Here is an 18029-nt window from a genome sequence, read left to right as displayed (position 1 = left end):
CCAATTAAAATGGTTTATTTATTGAATCTTAAATTACTCAGCATTCAATATTTTGGATTGTAGAGGGGATTCCTGTAATGAGTTGAGCTTAGAGTGTACAAGCATTTTAAGATTATGTGGTTCTGTGAACTAGCTGTCCCAGGATGTAATAAGCTGAAATAGTTAAGCAAATTCCAGAAACTTCTATGATGGTTTACTGTATGAAAAATTCCAAGGGTAGACAGTTGGATTTAAGTACCCTTAAGATGCCTTCCAACAGTAATCAACAATTTGCAAATTTGGGCTACATGTCCCCTCTAAGAATTTACTAACATTTACTAACATTTATATAGAGGTATAACTGTAAGCAATTGAGCATGAGACATGGAATGAAATTATGAAATTAGCTAATAGTAACAGATACAACAGATTAAAAACCACATCTTGTCAGTCAATCTTTTCTAATTTATCTTCTTGGAAAGATTGTCTTCTCCACCTGGGATGCCATGTAAAACCATTTGGCAGCTTCTTGAATTCTTTAGAGACTTTCGTATCATAAAATAATGAAAGATATGTGGTTGACATTCATAGGGCTAAAAATGACGTATGAAAGGTTTATTTTCACTTTGAAAAGGGACAATAAATAAGTGAACCTAAGTCAAGTCTATCTATGAAAAAATTATAAAAGAGAAGAGGTGTAATTTAGTTAATTGGGGGAGGGAGGGCGGTGAAAAAAAGCTTTGGCTCTTAATAAGCCACTGAAGGGCTTCCGGGGTGGTGGTAAAGAACCTGCCTGCCAATGCAGGAGACATAAGAGATGCGGGTTCAATTCCAAGGTTGGGAAAATCCCCTGGAGTAGGGCATGGAGAAACCCATGGACAGAGGAGCCTGGCGGCCTATAGTCCATAGTGTCTCAAAGAGTTGGACACGACTGAAGCGCCTTAGCACAGCACATACACAAGCCACTCAATCTATTGGAAGGAAATAAAAGAACTACAAATACAAAAGCCATTGTGCCCTCCTTTAATAGTAACTGGCTACTAACCTATCACAAGTTAGAATCACTTAGAAATACATAAGATTAATTAAGAAAGGGAAAATGGTTAATAAACAGCCTGCACGTTGACATCTTGTAAAGATGTATGAGACTCACCTTTAACAAGGGATAATTGATACTTGCAACCCATATGTTGGTAAATGGAGCTTCCAGGATAATTGCATCAGCTGGGAATCCTTGAAAAATAATAAGAAAGAACTCCCCCATCATATTTAAATACTGTCTTTCCTAAATAATGGATCCTTATCTTGTACATGAACTACCTGCATCAAAATCATTTGTGAATCATAATAAATTGTTACATTTGTGAATGCAAAGTAATGAGCCCACACCAGACTTCAGTGAGAAGTCAGGATCTTGAGGGTGGGAAATGTGAGAATGTGCATTTTTAACCAGCACCACTAGAGCTTCCATTTCTGTGCGCATGTAAAGAAAATCACTACCTTTTAAAACAAGCAGATTTTCATGATTTGGATAATTTAAGAAAGCAAAGAATTATAGGAAGGGAGAGTGTTCTGCAGATGCTGACTAGGTTGTTTTGGCCAACACTCTGAGAACAAAAGATCAAATACTGAAGTTACCATAGACTTTACCAAGACTTTAAAATAACTTATTGAAAATAACAAATGGTAAAATAGTTAAATATTTATTTTACTGCCACTCTAGAACTCTATGCCCAGTAAAATTACCCTTTAAAAGTGAAGATGAAATAAAAACATTTCAGACCAAAATTGAAAGAATTCCTCACCAACAGACAGGTAGAAGAAAAATCCCAGATGGAAGCATAGACATGTTAGAAATAATAAAGAGCAAAAAAAAAGGAAGGTAAATCTAAATATTGACTTTATAACATAAGAATAATGATGTTTTATGGAGTATTGATATAGAGAAAATTAAAATACATGGTAGCAAAAGTTCATAAGTTGGGCACTTAATGGATTTAAAATGTTCTAAGATAATTACATTATCCAGGAAGTGAAGTATTCATTTATGTGGGAATTTAGTTCTGGTAATTCAGCATTGTCAACACTAAAGGAGTCATAAGAGCTTAAAGGAGCAATGAAATGATGTTTGCTTTATTTACGTAAGTAATTAAGATTGTGTATAGCAGGTGACACGCTTTAAAATGTTTACATAACTCACCCTGACCTGTACTGCCAGTAAAGTTTAAGATATAATGCAAGTGATTACAAGCTTTCAATGCATATCAGAATCAAATCACCTGGTCCTATTCATAGAGTATCTAGTTCATGAAGACAGCCAGGATCCAAGATACCTGTGTTTATAACAAACACCCCCAGCAGATTCTGATAAAGGCAGTTCTCAGAACACTTTGAGAAACAATGACATAAATATTACATAAGGAGGGCTGCAGAAAGCAAGTCTTGCCTACTATTGCATAAAGTATAATTTGCCCCTCCTATAGCAGATTACTCCATAACAATACTTATTTATCACTTCACAGGATGGCTCTTTTAAGGTAATTTTTAACTCTTTCCTTAGTATTTACTTTTAATTTCATGCCTCTGAAAATCAGCTACTGTTTTGTATTAAACACAAAAAAAGAAAATTAATTACAGTATCCAGAACTGCCTAAAGTTGGGGTGCTTGTAGGTATCTCTGTGTTCAGATTGTACACAATAGTCTCTTCATTGTTTTTATTTTCCCATCTCAAGCCAAGAAATTATACCATGTAAGCATTTTATCATACCCTTCTCTTCTAGAACTTTTGCAGCATTTGTTGCAACTCTGTAAAGAAATGAAAATTAGTACACATGTGAAGCAGTGACTTAACAGTCAAGTAAGCAGAATAAAATGCAACCTCCAATATGAGCATCTGATGAAAGCTCCTGACTCTCAAATGCGCATAAACACAAAATCTTGCACAGGATTTCAAGGGATTCCACTGGCCCTAAACAACAATCCTTTCATTTAAAACTCTCAAGGAGAGCTCTGGAATGGGCTTCAGTGTCCCAGATAGCCATAGACAGCCAGTACACGGTCCCTTGAATTACAAACAAGCACGCTGAGGTGTAAGGACACTCGCCACTTGTGGAAACTGAGAGAAACTGTCTCCCAGCTCAGGGGTCCTCCTGCTGCTCACGGCTGCCTATGATATGACACTAACGCCCCAAGGATCCCCCTAAAGACCCATCTTCAGACCCCACTTACCCTGTCCCCAGAGAGTGGCCCCAGAGACACACAGGGGTGGTACCACTTCTCGCCTTGGTCCACTCGTAGACACAAACTGCATCAGCAGTCAGTCCATCCTCCGTGGGTGTACCCGTTGAGTCCCCGAACCCTGCCCGCGAGGAAAGGCAGACATACTATCACTACCTCCAAAATGAGGGCCATCAAAAGCCCCCTGCTTACTGAAAACTTTTTGTACCAAAAAACAGTTTTTTTAAAAAACAGTTTTTTTAAAACAGTGTACACTGTTCTTAACACATACCTCTGTAGTCAACAGACAAGACATGAAAGCCACCATTACTCAGCACCTGGATGACAAAGGAGCTGTTATCACTTTAATTAGGAGATGCAAACAAAAAGCTGGTCTCACCTCCTGAACACTTCCATAATCCTGGAGGTAATGGTTAATAGGTAGAGAAAAGATCCATTTCTGAAATCTGGTGTTTGACATCAAACTTAAGATCAGACTTAACAGGAAAGAACAGCAGAGCAGGATCACACAGCCTGGGTCACACCCTAGCTCTGTCACTTACCAGCCTTGGTCAAGCCACTTAACATCTATGGAATCTATTCTGAGAAATGAAAAACAATACTTTCAGGATGGTTGGAAGATTGCGTGAGATGATGTATTAAAGTACCTTGGGGACTTCCTCAGTGGCCCAGTGGTTAAGAATCTGCCTGCCAATGCAGGGGACACTAGTTCAATTCCTGGTCCGGGAAGATTTCACATGCCACAGAGCAACTAAGCCTGTGCACCACAACTACTGAAACCCATGCGACTAGGAGCTCGCGCTCTGCAACAAAAGAAGCCACGAATATGAGAAGCTGGTGCGCTGCAATGAAGAGTAGCACCCCTGCTTGTTGCAACTAGAGAAAGCCCACACACACAGCCAGGAAGACTCAGCAAAGCCAAAAATATAGATTAATACATTTAAAGTACCTTGAAAGTGTTAAGTCAGTCATCTCCAACTCTTTGCGACCCCATGGACTATAGCCTGCCAAGTTCCTCTGTCCATGGAATTCTCCAGGCAAGAATACTGGAGTGGGTTGCCATTTCCTTCTCAAAGGGATCTTCTGACCCAAGGATTGAACCCAGGTCTCCTGCATTACAGGCAGGTTCTTTACTGTCTGAGCCACATAGTGAATATCTTTTGTAGGAACTTCCTGAAGGTAAGAATGCTACATAGAGCTGTAGTAGAAGCAGTCAATAATGGGAAGATATTCATATTAAGAATGAACAGATAAAGAGTTAATATTGATCAAAAATAAATCACTTGATTACATGTAACCACTTTCAAGTCCTGAATAGAGAAATGAGAAAAGAATATAAAAACATAATTTTAAATGAAAAAAATACAAATGACAGATGACAAGAAGGGAGACAAAGGGGGACAAAACTTTACTATGCAGGCACTTTTAAAATTTTATTTAATTCTCACAAAGTCTTACAAGATAGGTATTATCTGCATTTTACAGATAAACTGAGCCTTGGAGAACTTAAGTAACTTGTTCACACACATCCAAATGGCCAGAACTCGAACCACAGCAACAGAACCAAGATCACACTTGGGCCTGCCTGGGTTCAAACACTGTGCTTCCCCTACCAGGCATAGATGTGGGAGAAGAAAGAGAAAAGTGAAAGTGTTAGTCTCATCCGACTCTTTGCAATGCCATGAACTGTAGCCCGCCAGGCTCCTCTGTCCATGGAATTCTCCAGGCAAGAATACTAGAGTGGGTTACCATTTTCTTCTCCAGGGGATCTTCCCGAGCCAGGGATCGACCTCAGGTCTCCTACACTGCAGGCAGATTCTGTACTGTATGAGCCACCAAGGGAGCCTTCAGATGTGAGACACTGAACTTTAAATACAACTGAACTAATAATGAAGAAGTAAATGAAACTTTTTAACATTTAAACTACATTCTTTCCAAACAAGTTATCCAAGACACAGGGCAGTTCAGCATCCAGGGAAACTGGAATACCCATGTGTTGCTTGTGGTTCCATAAGCTTCACTTGACAATCAACTTAAACAACAGATCCTACTCCCAAGAATTTATCTCCAGGAAAAAAATTCCAAAAGAAGCATAAACTACCTGCTTAAAGTTTTCTGTAGCAATACTATTCTAAAAGAATTTAGAAAAAAAAATTGTATCAAAGAGGAGTAGAATATTTAAGTAAATAAATATTGTCTATAAATAATGGAGAATGAGCACCCTTTAAGTTGGTAACTACGACAACTGTGGAAAAACATCGAAGAATATTCTTAAAATAGTAAAAGCATGACATAAAATTATATATAGAAACAATCAGTAACATAAAAACTTTATAGAGATTAAAAACTAGGTGGGAACGATGTGCTGTATGATTGAAGTGATAAATGAATGATTGAATGAGAAAGGGGGAGAGAGAAGAAGACAATTTAATAAGAACTTAATTATTAAAAGAAATTGCCTATCCAAAGGAGACAATGAAGAGCTAAGGAAGTTTGGTCAGGCTGGAAAATGATGACTATGGTGTGTGGAATCCAGAATCTGCCCAGAGGAAGAAGTCTTATCATAGCATCCCTACACATCCCACCCACCACCAGGAGGATCTGGCTACTCTTCACATCTACACCTATGACATAGGAGACATACAATTGAGCTTTGCCAAGAGTAGAAGGGGAAAAATATATATATTCTCACAGTCATCAGCATCACACCCTCCCACTTGGAAAGGACAAAGAGTGGGGTTCAGAGTAGAAAGCAAAACTAAAAATTAATAGGCATCATCACCCCAGGCAAAATGGTAATCCAGCCCACCCACCACAGGGGATGATGGAGAGGGGAATGGACAGGAGAGGGTGCCCCTGTCTGAAGAGGGGAAGGGGGATGAAGGTGGTGCTGCAGGGTTGAGCCTGACAGGATTCTGGACCCCATTCATGCTGTTAAATCAGGAAAGGACTCTGGGGTGGGAGCTGGCTTGTGGGAGGAGAGATCAGGTCCTGGGATCAGTAACAAGACAAGCAGCCAAATCACCTGAGGAAGGGATTCCTAACCACCTCACAGGAGCGTGGGAAGGCTAAACAGCTCACCAGCCAGCTCTGAGTCAGACATGATGAGGGGAAGAGCCTGCCATCGTCCTTGTGCTGGGAAGTGCCGGGGCCACTCCAACAAACCAGAGCTTGTAGCAGGCTGGTGAGGACCCCAAGTTGTGGCCGGTCACCCTCCCTCTGCTGAACTTTTTGTGGGGCTGAAGAAGGGCCTGAATGATGTAAGAGCAGACATTCTGTCTTTACCCCATACCACAGAAAGGTTGCTCCTGGTGGAAGGGGTGGCTTTAGCACTTAATATATTTTCTCAACCCAACCCTCAGAAAAAGCAAAGAAATGTGTCTTCAACTCCGTCTGGTGATGAAAGGAACAAATCTGTGAAAGTGTTTGAGACTCAGAGACATTCACATCTGTTTCAATCCCCCAAGGTCAATTTAGGAAAAGAAGTGCATTCAAGGGACTTTAGGTCCCAGACACCACCACCCACCCCTTTGCCCCCACACCAGGGAGCTCTCAGGAAATAACCAGGCTGTGGGCTAAGGAAGATCTTAGGGCTGTAGCCCAGAAGATAATAAATGAAGATGTAAAATTGGTACCTTGAGGCCCCTTCAGACATACCTTTACTAGCTCCAGTCTATGAGAAGCTGCCCTGTAGAGAAGGTTTAAAAGAAAAAGCAGGAATTAGGAATTATGATGACACATTCAACAAAAATCACTGTCATGCTGCTGGCATCTGATCTCACTGCTTTCTTTTTCAGATAAGACAAATAACCAGGGGAGAGGGCACTACTTCTTGGTGTTGGAGCCCCCATGCCTGCATCAGGGTGAACTCCCCACGGCTCCCCACTCCCTGCCTTCCCCACAGTGAGCACCGCCTGCCCAGACCACTAGCGCTTCACAAAATAAGCATCTGATGAACTGCTGACGATCCATCTTCTTGCACTGCTGCACAGCAAATCCTATTTCTCAGAATACTTCTAGAAGCCAAAGGAACATAAGTCCCAGAAAGTGGCTTTTCAGGAAAAGGGATGACACAGTCAAGTTCACTAAAGTAAGAACTCGCTACATCCTGTCTGCTCTGCCATGAAGGACATGATGAAGTGAGGAGAGAAACTCACAACCCTGGAGGTTCAAGAAACACTTTCTTCCAAATAACCATAGTCTGCTCTCTATGAACCACACAAAAGGGAGAGAAAGATGACTCAGAAGACAGAGGAGTCTTTAAAAACCATTTGAATTTTTAGAGCCACATTTCTTAAAACATTAGTGAGTCATGAAACCCTTGGAAGCTGTGATTAAAGTTATGGACCTACTCCCCTGAAAAATGTATCCACTCTTCAAATTTCATGTACAATTCGAGGTTGGGAGTTCACGGACCCTCTGGGGCTTCTGTGGATCCTAAGTCTAGAACCAGTATTTTCATCTAGGTTCCCTGTGACCTGTCATTTGGCCTCCTGCCAGCTCAGTACTGCTGGAAGCAAGCTGAGACTTCAGGAAAGAGGAAGGTAGCTAGCCCCAAGCCAGAAAATCCAGGAAAACTGGGGGCAAGAGCCGATTCACTCAGAGGGCAGACGTGATAGTGTGACCCACAGGACACATTAAAGAAAAGTGCATTGTAACACTGTACCCAAGTTTGCACAATTGGAATAATGTTAAACAATGTTGAAAAACATTGATTTCACAAGAAATCTCTGTAAAGGTGACTCTAAGGCATAAACCTCAAGAAAGCACCTTGAGCAAAGGCAAGGCTTGAGAAAGCCATTGTCTGACACAAAAGACAGTGAGTAAAAGAGACAGAGGCGAGGGAGCTGAGGGGCAGAGTCTGAGCTTGTCACTGAGTTTGAAGTGTCCCCCGCCCAGAGACTGGGCCAGGTCTGTGGGTCTCTGAGGCGTGTCACCCCTCCCCCACACTGAGAGCGGCAGTCAGAGCCAATATTCATCACCCACTGTAATGACACAGGCCCACAGAGGGGCTGGCAGTGCATCAAAGAAGAGTCAGGCTTCCAGGAGGCACTCTGTTACAAAGCAAGGCTGGGATGACAGGAGTGGGCTGAGGCATCAGCACTCCAGGCTAGAATTAGTCAGGTGGCCCCAGAGCGGGATCAGAATTCTAGGGGATCTCTCCTGGAGATCATACACTTGATTTTTAGAATTCATTGCTACATGAAGGAATCTCCATGTGGTTCTGTGAGAAGACCATTGATGTGGAAACTCTTCCTTATTCTCCATACCTCATGCATATTTCCTATCAAGTCATCCATGGCTTCAGTTCATCATTTCCAACACTCTTACAGAATAAAGCAACACTGCCTTCTTTGAAATCAGTGTCCACATTTTGAAGTTTGTCTCCCTTCCAGTTAAGGATCCACATTATTCTACATGTGGAATATATAGTGTTATATTTTTTTTTAAGAGAAGCCTATTGCCAGAACACCCTCGAATTCCAACAAATGGAAACAAATGTGTGGAAGGATGCTTACAGAGTTAAAAACAGCTCTGCCTTTCATTCCCCCACAGGAATGAAATGCTCTTTTGCTCTGTCTGAGGGGAAAAAAAAATCCAAGCAAAGGCACTGACCTGTGTTGAGCACTGCCATGAAGATAAACAACAATTGGGTTGCCATCACAGAGGGCTGCTTCATACCAGCTCCGGCCCTTCCCCTTAGCATCCTCCGCCCGGCAGCTGGGAACCGTGTGCCTGAAAAGTAAGGCAAGGTTTTAGCCAACATGGACCCAGAGAAGAATTCTCTATCCTCGCCAACAGTCTAAAACCTCATGTCAATCAGATACATCTTTATGTATATAAAACATATTATATACAAAACCACCTGGGAAAGCCCATAGTAATTATCAGAATATATAATAAGTTATCATTTTATATGTAAATATTTAATCTATTTATATACAAAAATGTATCTGAGTCATATATGCATGGGCTTCCCAGGCGGCCCTACTGGTAAACAGCCCACCTGCCACTGCAGGAGACATAGGAGATGCAGGTTTGGTCCCTGGGTCAGGAAGATCCCCTGCAGGGGGGGCATGGTAACCCACTCCAGTATTCTTGTCTGGAAAATCCCATGGACAGAGGAGCCTGGCGGGCTACAGTCCATAGGGTCACCAAGAGTCAAACACGACTGAAGCAACTTAGCACGCACACAGGCATATATGCACATGGTACCAATTAAAATATAATACCATGAACATCTTATAATGAAAATTATTACTGCCCTAGCCCACCTCCCTCATGCCCAGGGATAACCCCTTTTAACCATTTATGGTTTAGTTCTTCTGATTCCTACACCAATTATGCTTCCAAAACTGCAGTTCTTAGGTGTGGCTTACTGAAATGCAATCTTTTGGGTGGAAACCAGTAAAAGATAATAGATATTTGCCACCTGCTATTGGTTTGGCTGAAGAAACAAGCTGGAAAAAAGTTAAAGGGAAACCACTTTGGGTAGGAGGAAAGAACTTAAACATGAAATTAAGTTATTCACAAGAAACTGAGTGACCTTGTGATTTTAAACACCTGAGTGAGCTCTAGTTCCCCGCCCCACCCACCGCCTTGTCAAATTAATGAATGAACTCTGATAACACAAATACTACCATATGACACATCGCCAAGGGACTTGGAGAACTGACCACATGATGACGAATCTTCAATCCTCCAATCACTTAGAGGCAAAAACCCCCAAGGCCTCCGTACCAAAAAGATAGGCATCGTTGCCAGCTAGATAAGTGGTCATGATGACAGTTGACTCACTCAGCCAAGGGCAGATGGGGCAAGAGCAAAGAATAAAAATATTTTCAAATTCCAGCACTATCAGTGGAACTGCATCCTACGGATTAGAAAAAAGTTATGTGAACCCATATTGGTTCCTAAATATTTCATGATCACATGTTCAAACTCAGGGAGGTGAAATATAGAAGGCAATGGAAAACTGGCAGCCAAGAACAAGCAGGTAGACCCAAACAGAAGAAAGTGTTGAGATTAGCACAGCAAGACAGACAGTAGGACGCTCATGACCTTGTGGGACAAATATTTATGGAGTGCCTTTGCCAAGCACCATGCTGAGCAATGAAAACCCACTAACAAAGTCCCCACCTATGAAGTTATTGTCTCGTAAAAAAGACACGCATTAATCAGATAATCACACAAGGAATAAGGCAAGGAAGAGAACGACCCCAGGCACCTGAAAAGTAAGATTCTCGAAAAGCAAATTCAAGCAGGTCAAATGTCAATACAAAGGGAAGGTGTGTGGAACAGCTTCCTCCAAGGAACACTGACCTCTCCACAGGCAAGTAACACAGCATCGCTCACCTGTGTCCTGTAACATGAAAGCCCCGCCCACTAAGCAGCCCAGTGTCCAATCAGCGCACTCACCAGATTCCCAGAATTACCCCAGGCTCAACTTGGATGTAGAAGTTCACGGTGTGAGGAATCTTCAACTCTGGTTTCTTTAAATCCACAAGAAATGGTGCTTTGACTAGAAAGTAGAATTCATTACCAACTCCCAGAATCAAAAGTCCATGTCTTTCAATCACAATCCAAAAAAGTAATTAGCCTCATGTTTGACATGTTTCTAAGTTACAAGCACTACACTCAATTCCAAGCAAAGTATTTTATTTTATAAACTAGGACTAGCCCGCAGAAGAATTGACCCCCACAAATACTCTAAAGCTAGACTTAAAAATAGCACCAGTGTGGTAGCCCCTAATAGAGTTTATTCCATTTTATCCCTGTTTCAAGTGAAAAGCAAAGGAGACCATTCACCTAAAAAATAAGAGGGTATAGAAGAAGGTAATGAGTTTTGGGGCAGAGAGGTTTGTTTTATTTGGTTGGATGTTTTTTCTTTGGCTGCGCCAGGTCTTAGATGTGGCTCTCAGGATCTTCAGTCTTCCTTGCAGAATATGGGATCTATAGTTGCAGCATCTGAACTCTTAGTTGTGGCCTGTGGGATCTGGTTCCCTGATAAGGCATCGAACCCAGGCCCCCTGCATTGGGAGCATGGCGTCTTAGCCACTAGTCGACCAGGGAAGTCCCAGTAGTGAGTGTTCTGCTACTGAAGTCATGCATTACTTTTGCACTAAGTAAAGCATAGTCACTAACCATAAACCATGAAATGTCCAAGATCAACGTAACAGAGACACACAGGGGACAGCACTACCTGTGACCAGAAGAACCATGTGCCACACTAACACAGCCTTCAGTAGAAACACAGGAAAATAGATTTATCACATCAACCTGTCTCTCTCTAGGGATACAAGCAAAAAGAGGAAGTGAAAAGGCACAGAATACAGAAAGCACTAAGGTATCCAGATTAACAGCTAATTTTAAGACTGAGCTCCAGGATTGAAATCTCACCCACAAGGCCATGGTTTTCTATCTATCCCAACAGTTCACCAGGATTCATCTTAGACCCCAAAGGCAATATAATTAGGTTTCAGACAATTTAAGTCTAGCCACAAAGATGCTGACATATCTTTCTCACTATGTCATAACTGTAAGGGCAGTGAGTTCTTTAATTGGGAAAAAAATATAAAGGCAGATTCACAAAAGGTACATACTTACAAAAGTTTACAAAAATCAGCATGTGCATCAGAGGAGGGCAAATGTGTTCTTTTAATGATTTACTTGTAAAGCTGTCACACAGAGAGGCAATTTTCCTTCCGAGTGTGGAACAGGAGTGTGGGAAAGATCTGTAAGATATTGTGAAACAAATAAGGTATTCAAAATCAGTCTAAATTTTGTCTTGGTTTGTTTTTCCTTCTAACGTCCAAATCAAATTCCACAGACTGACACTGGGAATTACAGGCAAGCTGGCATTTAAGCAAAATCCTTTACAGAACTGTATGTAATTAGGGCAGATCCAGACCAGGCCCTATGGGAGAGCCAGGAGAGGAAAGGACAATCAAGCCCCCAATCAGCTGCTCAGAAAGCCCCGGTATGATGGGATAGGAGAGGTGGGGACACGGATGCACCCAAGTCAGACTTGCTTTCTCAGTGTACCCCACAGAAAGCCAAGGCTGGACCCCAAAGTCATCAGACTGTTTAACAGCTGCTGCAGTTTTTAATCACAATTCAGTGCTGTATGTGCTAGCTATCTATTATTAGTATTAGCCTAAAGCAGTGAATGAATAATCGTCAGATTCCCCCCTCCTTCTGGCTGAGTCTCAGGAAAAAATGAGCCAATGCAAGAAAAAAAACCCACTTCTGAGGTGAGTGGGATTGTGAGGAGCAGGGTGGGGTGCAGGGCAGGACCTAGGCAGGTGATGGGACACGGGGTGGGTGGTACAGGGGGAGCCACACACATCTTGTTTATTCTACTGTCCCAGTGGCATGAACCATCCAAACTGGGAGCCACCAGCAGACAACTTAGGATTTTTCCATGAAGGCTCACTCAGGCCACCTCTGTCTCTAGTCACAACTCCCATGAGAGCTGAGCGTCTCCCAAACCTTTTAGAAATGAGGGATACAGGAAGTCAGTGTCACCACCTCCCACTCCCAGTTTCTGTTCACATCGTTCCTTAAATGAATCCCTTTTCCTATTGTAAAAGGTCAATGGGAAGACCATCGATGTAATCAAATTATGAGGTTGTGGGGGCTGGAAACCATGTGTGGTGCACTGTTTCCATGTCCTGATTTCTCTGCTGACTAGAGGCATCTTAGAAGACGTTACATGTACAGGTTAATACCTGTACTTTGCAAATGAAGAGAATGAAAAGTTAAGTACCCTTCCCAAGGTCACACAGCCAATGAATGGCAGAACCACGTGAATCCAGAGTTCCATGATGATCTCCAGTGAGCTGTCACAGTCCTGGTGAGTTCTCCTTGTCATCCTTGAAGCAAAAATGAGCCCCAAGAATGAGGCTGGGTTCTAGCCAAGTCCAGTTCTTACAAAAAGTTGTATCAGGATCCTTTTCTCTTCTGCATCCTTCCCTCTCTCAGGGTCCCTCCTTCCTCCCACTCTCTTCTTCCATCCTGTTCCCATATTCTCAGAAGATACCAAAAGCATCAAAGAAAGACCTCTAAAAAACTCTCCCTCTAGTGTAATCACTTAAAAATCAGGGCACTTATACATATTTGGAAAAGGCATGGAGGCAGAAGATAATGAATCTCTAATGAATTTCCAGCAATTCTGTGGGGAGCAGAAAAGATAAGCAGGCTAAGGGTGATGGACAGCTCTTCAAATACATCAGCCGTGGGCAACTGCATACCCATAAAATCAGCAAAAAAGAAATGAAAATGATTGTTTCATACTTTAAAATAGCCTCTGTGAAGGTGGCTGGAAGGAGAGGACACTGTTGTTCCAATTTTAAAGATAAGAAACTAAAACCCAAAGAAGCCACTTTGAGCCACAGATCAAGCCCAGACAGACAGGCAGAACTGAATTCTTAGGCTTCCTTCCAGTTGGCTGGATCCGGTTTTCTTTCTCCTGACTCTCTGAACTCCCGCTACCCTGCGTGTTAGTCTCCCACTAAGTTGCCTTTTGAAGGTAGCAGGGTGCTTGAAAAGCAGAGGCAATAGAGGGAAATATGCTTCTGTTTTTAAAGAATAATTCATACAGGACCCTTCTCTCAAATAGCTCAAGGCACTTCTTTGAGAAGCACTGTGGGAAGAGAACACAGTGACCAGATCCCTCTGAGCATCAATAATGCACAGCATCTCCTTTTAACTAGGGGGCTGTCAGTTTGACTTCCCCTAGATCAATAGGGGATCAAAAGTCACCAGCGGCTAATAAACCTTATTTGAGCAGAGGATGCGGTTTCAGTCCAATCCTCGCTCACGGCCAGCACATCAAACAGCCACCTTGATGCTTTGGTGTTCTTTTGCCTACCCTTTGATCAGCTGTGGCTGTAACTGCACAGCATCCCACAGGGGCCACAGAACCTAACTGGATGATTCTGACTGGCGCTGGAACCTGAGCTGCTACAGGGCCAATCATTCTTGCTTAAGCTCAGAAGTACCAGCTTTGGGAAGCCCAACTCTGACCACAGTTGGCAAGGCAACAATTCCAAATGTTAAGACATGCTGCACAGGCACCCTGTGCCCATTCATCCCACCAACACATACTGATCACCAAACACCAAGTTACCTCTTTTCTCCTCCCTCCTTTCCTCCCAACCAGACCCCCTCTTTCCTTCACGTCCACTCAAGTGTCCCTTGTTTTTCAAATCTTCTCTAGACAGATCTTCCCATGGTGACTTATCCTCTCTTTTCACCCCTCCCACTAATTATAGTCAGGCCCAGAGGTTGACCCTTAATTCTTTGCTGATTGTTTTCTCACTATTAGCCCTGTATCCCCAGTGATAAGAACCACGTCCCAGCTAATGCTGCTTTTACTTTCCACTCTGCCTAGCACAGGGCTGTTGCTGTTTGTTGTTTAGCCATTCAGTCATGTCTGACTCTTTTGCGACCACATGGACTGTAGTCCACCAGGCTCCTCTGTCCATGGGATTTTCCAGGCAAGAATACTGGAGTGGGTTGCCATTTCCTTCTTCAGGGGATCTTCCCAACCCAAGGATCGAAACTGTGCCTCCTGCATTCCAGGCAGATTCTTTACCACTGAACCATCAGGCCAGCCCTGGGCTGAGTGTCATAAATATCCATAAAATGACAGGTTGAGAACAGAAAAGAGTATATTTCTAGAAGGAGTCAAGGCTTATTGGTAGCTTTGGGGGACAGGGAAGGGCTTCCTTCTCTTTTGAGTAGGAATGTGAGCTACCCAAGAGCAGGGGTTTTGCCTGTTTTATTTATGGCGGTGTGCCCAGAGCCTAGGCAAGTATCTGGTAGGGAGTAGATGACCAATATACTGGGGAGGATGGAAAAGTTTATCAGCCTTCTCATAGGGATTTTCTAAGTACCAGCAGCAAGAGATTTGCTCTGCTGGGCCCATCCATGTTAAGAAGTGACTACATCTGATGAGACTTTTGTAAGATAAATAAATCCATCCCCAAGGCATTAAAAAATAATCACTGTAAATATCATGATTAAATGTTCTCCTTGAATCTCATGACACATCACAATAGATCCATGGCTACAGGCCATCCCAGACACACAAGGAGCCCTCCAGGAATGTTTGCTGATCTAACCAGGCTCCATGAAACAAAAAGGACTTAAGATGCTGGATTTCAGTCTGTGCCTCAGCCTGATCTAAATTAGATCAGTAATTTTCTGCTCAGATAAAGAAATGCTCAAGTATTTTATTCTTTCAGAAAACACCTCAAGACTTATTTTTAGTAATTAGTATTTAGAAGTAATAGGGACTTCCCAAGTGGCACAGTGATAAAGAATGCAGGAGAAACAAGAGAGGAGAGTTTGATCTCTGGGTTGGGAAGATCCCCTAGAGGAGGAAATGGCAACTGCTCCAATATTCTTGCCTGGAAAATCACATGGACAGAGGAGCCTGGCACACTAAAGCCCACAGGGTCCAAAGAGTCAGACATGAATGAGCAACTGAGTGTGCACACATGTAGAAGTAACAGGATCCCCAACTCCCCATCTCCACTCCTCTATCAACAAAGTGGGCTGTTCTCTAAAAACACAACGCAGCTTTGATTCTCTGTTAAATAACCAGTCACGCATTCTATAAAGAACTCAAAAGTAAAAGGTGGTAAATGCCAGCCTTCCCAAAACAGCTGCTTCAGGCATGTAAGGCCCACGATTGTGAAGTTTGAAAAGTGTAGCCAGTCAGGATATTGGACCTGGTGTTCGGATCCAATACAAAAGGGGGCTCTAGCCTGCGCTGCGGAGCCAGGGAGAGCTGCACTCTGCCCCCTGCCCTCAGCCACAGCAGGAAGAGAAGACAGGGAATCAGGGTTGTCTTAGCCACTCAGATGTTCCAAATTGAGGTCTCCTATGCCTGGATGTGATTCTTGGATATTTTGTAGTCAACAAAAGTTAGGCAAAACAAAGCAAAGGAATACAAAGAAGAAAAGTAAACGAAACAGCCAATACCTTCCCACACCAACAAAACAAAATAAGATACCCAGTCTCTTGGGTCTGGGTTCTCCAACCAATACCTGGATTCAGCGCAAGAAGACTGACAGTGTATTGCTTGCTGGTTGATTCAGGTAGTCTAAGACTACTGCTCAAGCCAAGGATTCATGGAAGGAAGAAAACTTAAAACCTGCTGACCTAGACATTTCAGATTTAAAGGATGTAAGAACTTGGCATGGGCAATGCCAAGTTATGGTTTCCATGTACTGTGCATCTCTAGCATCGTGGAGAGGTCTTCCTTAACTCCATGGCAGAGTTCACACTCAGGGAGGTGGTTTTCTGACCCTTCCCATCTCTACAGATAGGCCCTTGATCCAACAGAATGCCATCCAAGACAACAACCCAGATTACTATTGTCACTAATATTATCCCGCTGTTAGTAAAATGTCAAGGCAATTAATAGATTTATAGAAACCTGAACCAGCTCTCTGGAATCTCTATTTCAGAAGCACCAAAGGGATACACGTTCCTGAAAAATCTTAGGCTTGAGTCTCACTGGCCCTGGTAGGGGCTGAGGAAACAGCCGTCCAAGAGCCCTGGGGGCCTCCGAAGCACCGAGAGTCAGTGCCGGGCCTCCAGCCCCCCGGTCCGCGCTGGGTGGTACCTTCCCTGCCCATCCCGGGCAGCGGGGCATACAGGGCGCCACGCGCACTCACCGCAGGTTCCGCACGACCATGTGCCACCATGCGGCCACGGAGTCCCGCTCGTCCGGCTCCATCCCGCGTCGCGTCCTGATCCGCCACCACAGGAGCTCTCGCAGATAATCGGGAGCCGGGAGCCGTGCCCCGGCTTCCCTCCTCCCCCGCGAGGGCGGCGACTACCCGGGGCCCTGCGGCGGGTGCTGCGGGGCGTCCTACTCAGCGCGGGGCCGGGCGCGGCCGAGCCGGGCTGTCTTCGCGCACCCTCGGCCACACGCAGTGATTTGTGATAGGAACAAGTGCCTTACTCTTCCAGCAGGCCATGCGCGAATTCATTTCTATTTTATCCTATACGTCTCTGTGTGTGCGCGCCCTGCGTGGAGTAAAATACATTTCTTACTCTGATAGTAATAGAAGTCTGAGAGTCACAGCTTTAGGAGACCCTCCCGGAGAATATACGCTTTCCTCCACTTTAACCCCCCTTTTTTCTTTCTCCCTGTTGTTCCCCTTTTCCGGAATCTTCCCTTCCCAACCCCCATCTCCTCCCTCTCTCTCCCTCCTTCTCTCTCTCTCTCTCTCTGTCTCTCTCTCTCTCTCTCTCTCACACACACACACACACACACACACACACCTGTCATCCTTACTATAGTAGGAATTCCTTTGGCTCCCTTCCATTGACTACTACTTTTATCTGTCTGCAGTGTTATGAACTACACAATTCCTCCATGTGTCCAAATTCACCACCTTCTGGGTGTTTTGTTTACCTAGCTGCAGGTAGCAGAAACCGCCCCGACTCACCCCTCTTGCATCAGAAGTTGAGGCTTTGAAAGATTTGGTGGGGAAGTGCTTATGCTTACATAGTGCACTGTCTCTTGGGAGCAGAAACTGTCCTCCCCTAAAGCTGTTCCAAGGAAGCCCCTGGCGAAGTGTGAGGATAAGGGGTAAAAAGGGAATGAGTTTCCATTTGAAAGCAATTTGATGTCAGCACCAAGACTACATCTGGGAGGCAAGGTGCAGCCTCCTCAGGGAAAATGTGGTCTCTAGTGTGTCTGAGCTTTGGGGGCTTTGCCAGTTGAGCAGAAGGCACAAGCGGGGACTGCTCACCCACAGAAAGTGCAACTGGCCAGACTGGAGGAAAG

The 18029-nt window shown here is 43.6% G+C and overlaps 1 protein-coding gene across 2 annotated transcripts in view; it reads left to right on the top strand.

Annotated features, from left to right (window-relative positions):
• Positions 1–8577, top strand: part of PYGL (glycogen phosphorylase L) — a 54686-nt gene extending 46109 nt beyond the window's left edge. For both annotated transcript variants that reach the window (XM_019968661.2, XM_070797397.1), the window contains one exon: positions 7015–8577. In XM_019968661.2, coding sequence (XP_019824220.1) covers positions 7015–7018 — 4 coding nt within the window. In that variant the 3' untranslated portion in view covers positions 7019–8577. The remainder of the gene's footprint in view (positions 1–7014) is intronic.
• Positions 8578–18029: the final 9452 nt, after the last annotated feature.

This window comes from Bos indicus, chromosome 10 (assembly GCF_029378745.1).
Source record: "Bos indicus isolate NIAB-ARS_2022 breed Sahiwal x Tharparkar chromosome 10, NIAB-ARS_B.indTharparkar_mat_pri_1.0, whole genome shotgun sequence".
In the NCBI taxonomy this organism is placed as follows: domain Eukaryota; kingdom Metazoa; phylum Chordata; class Mammalia; order Artiodactyla; family Bovidae; genus Bos; species Bos indicus.
The sequence above is the reverse complement of the archived record's forward strand: the minus strand, read 5'-3'. Positions and strand labels throughout refer to the sequence as shown.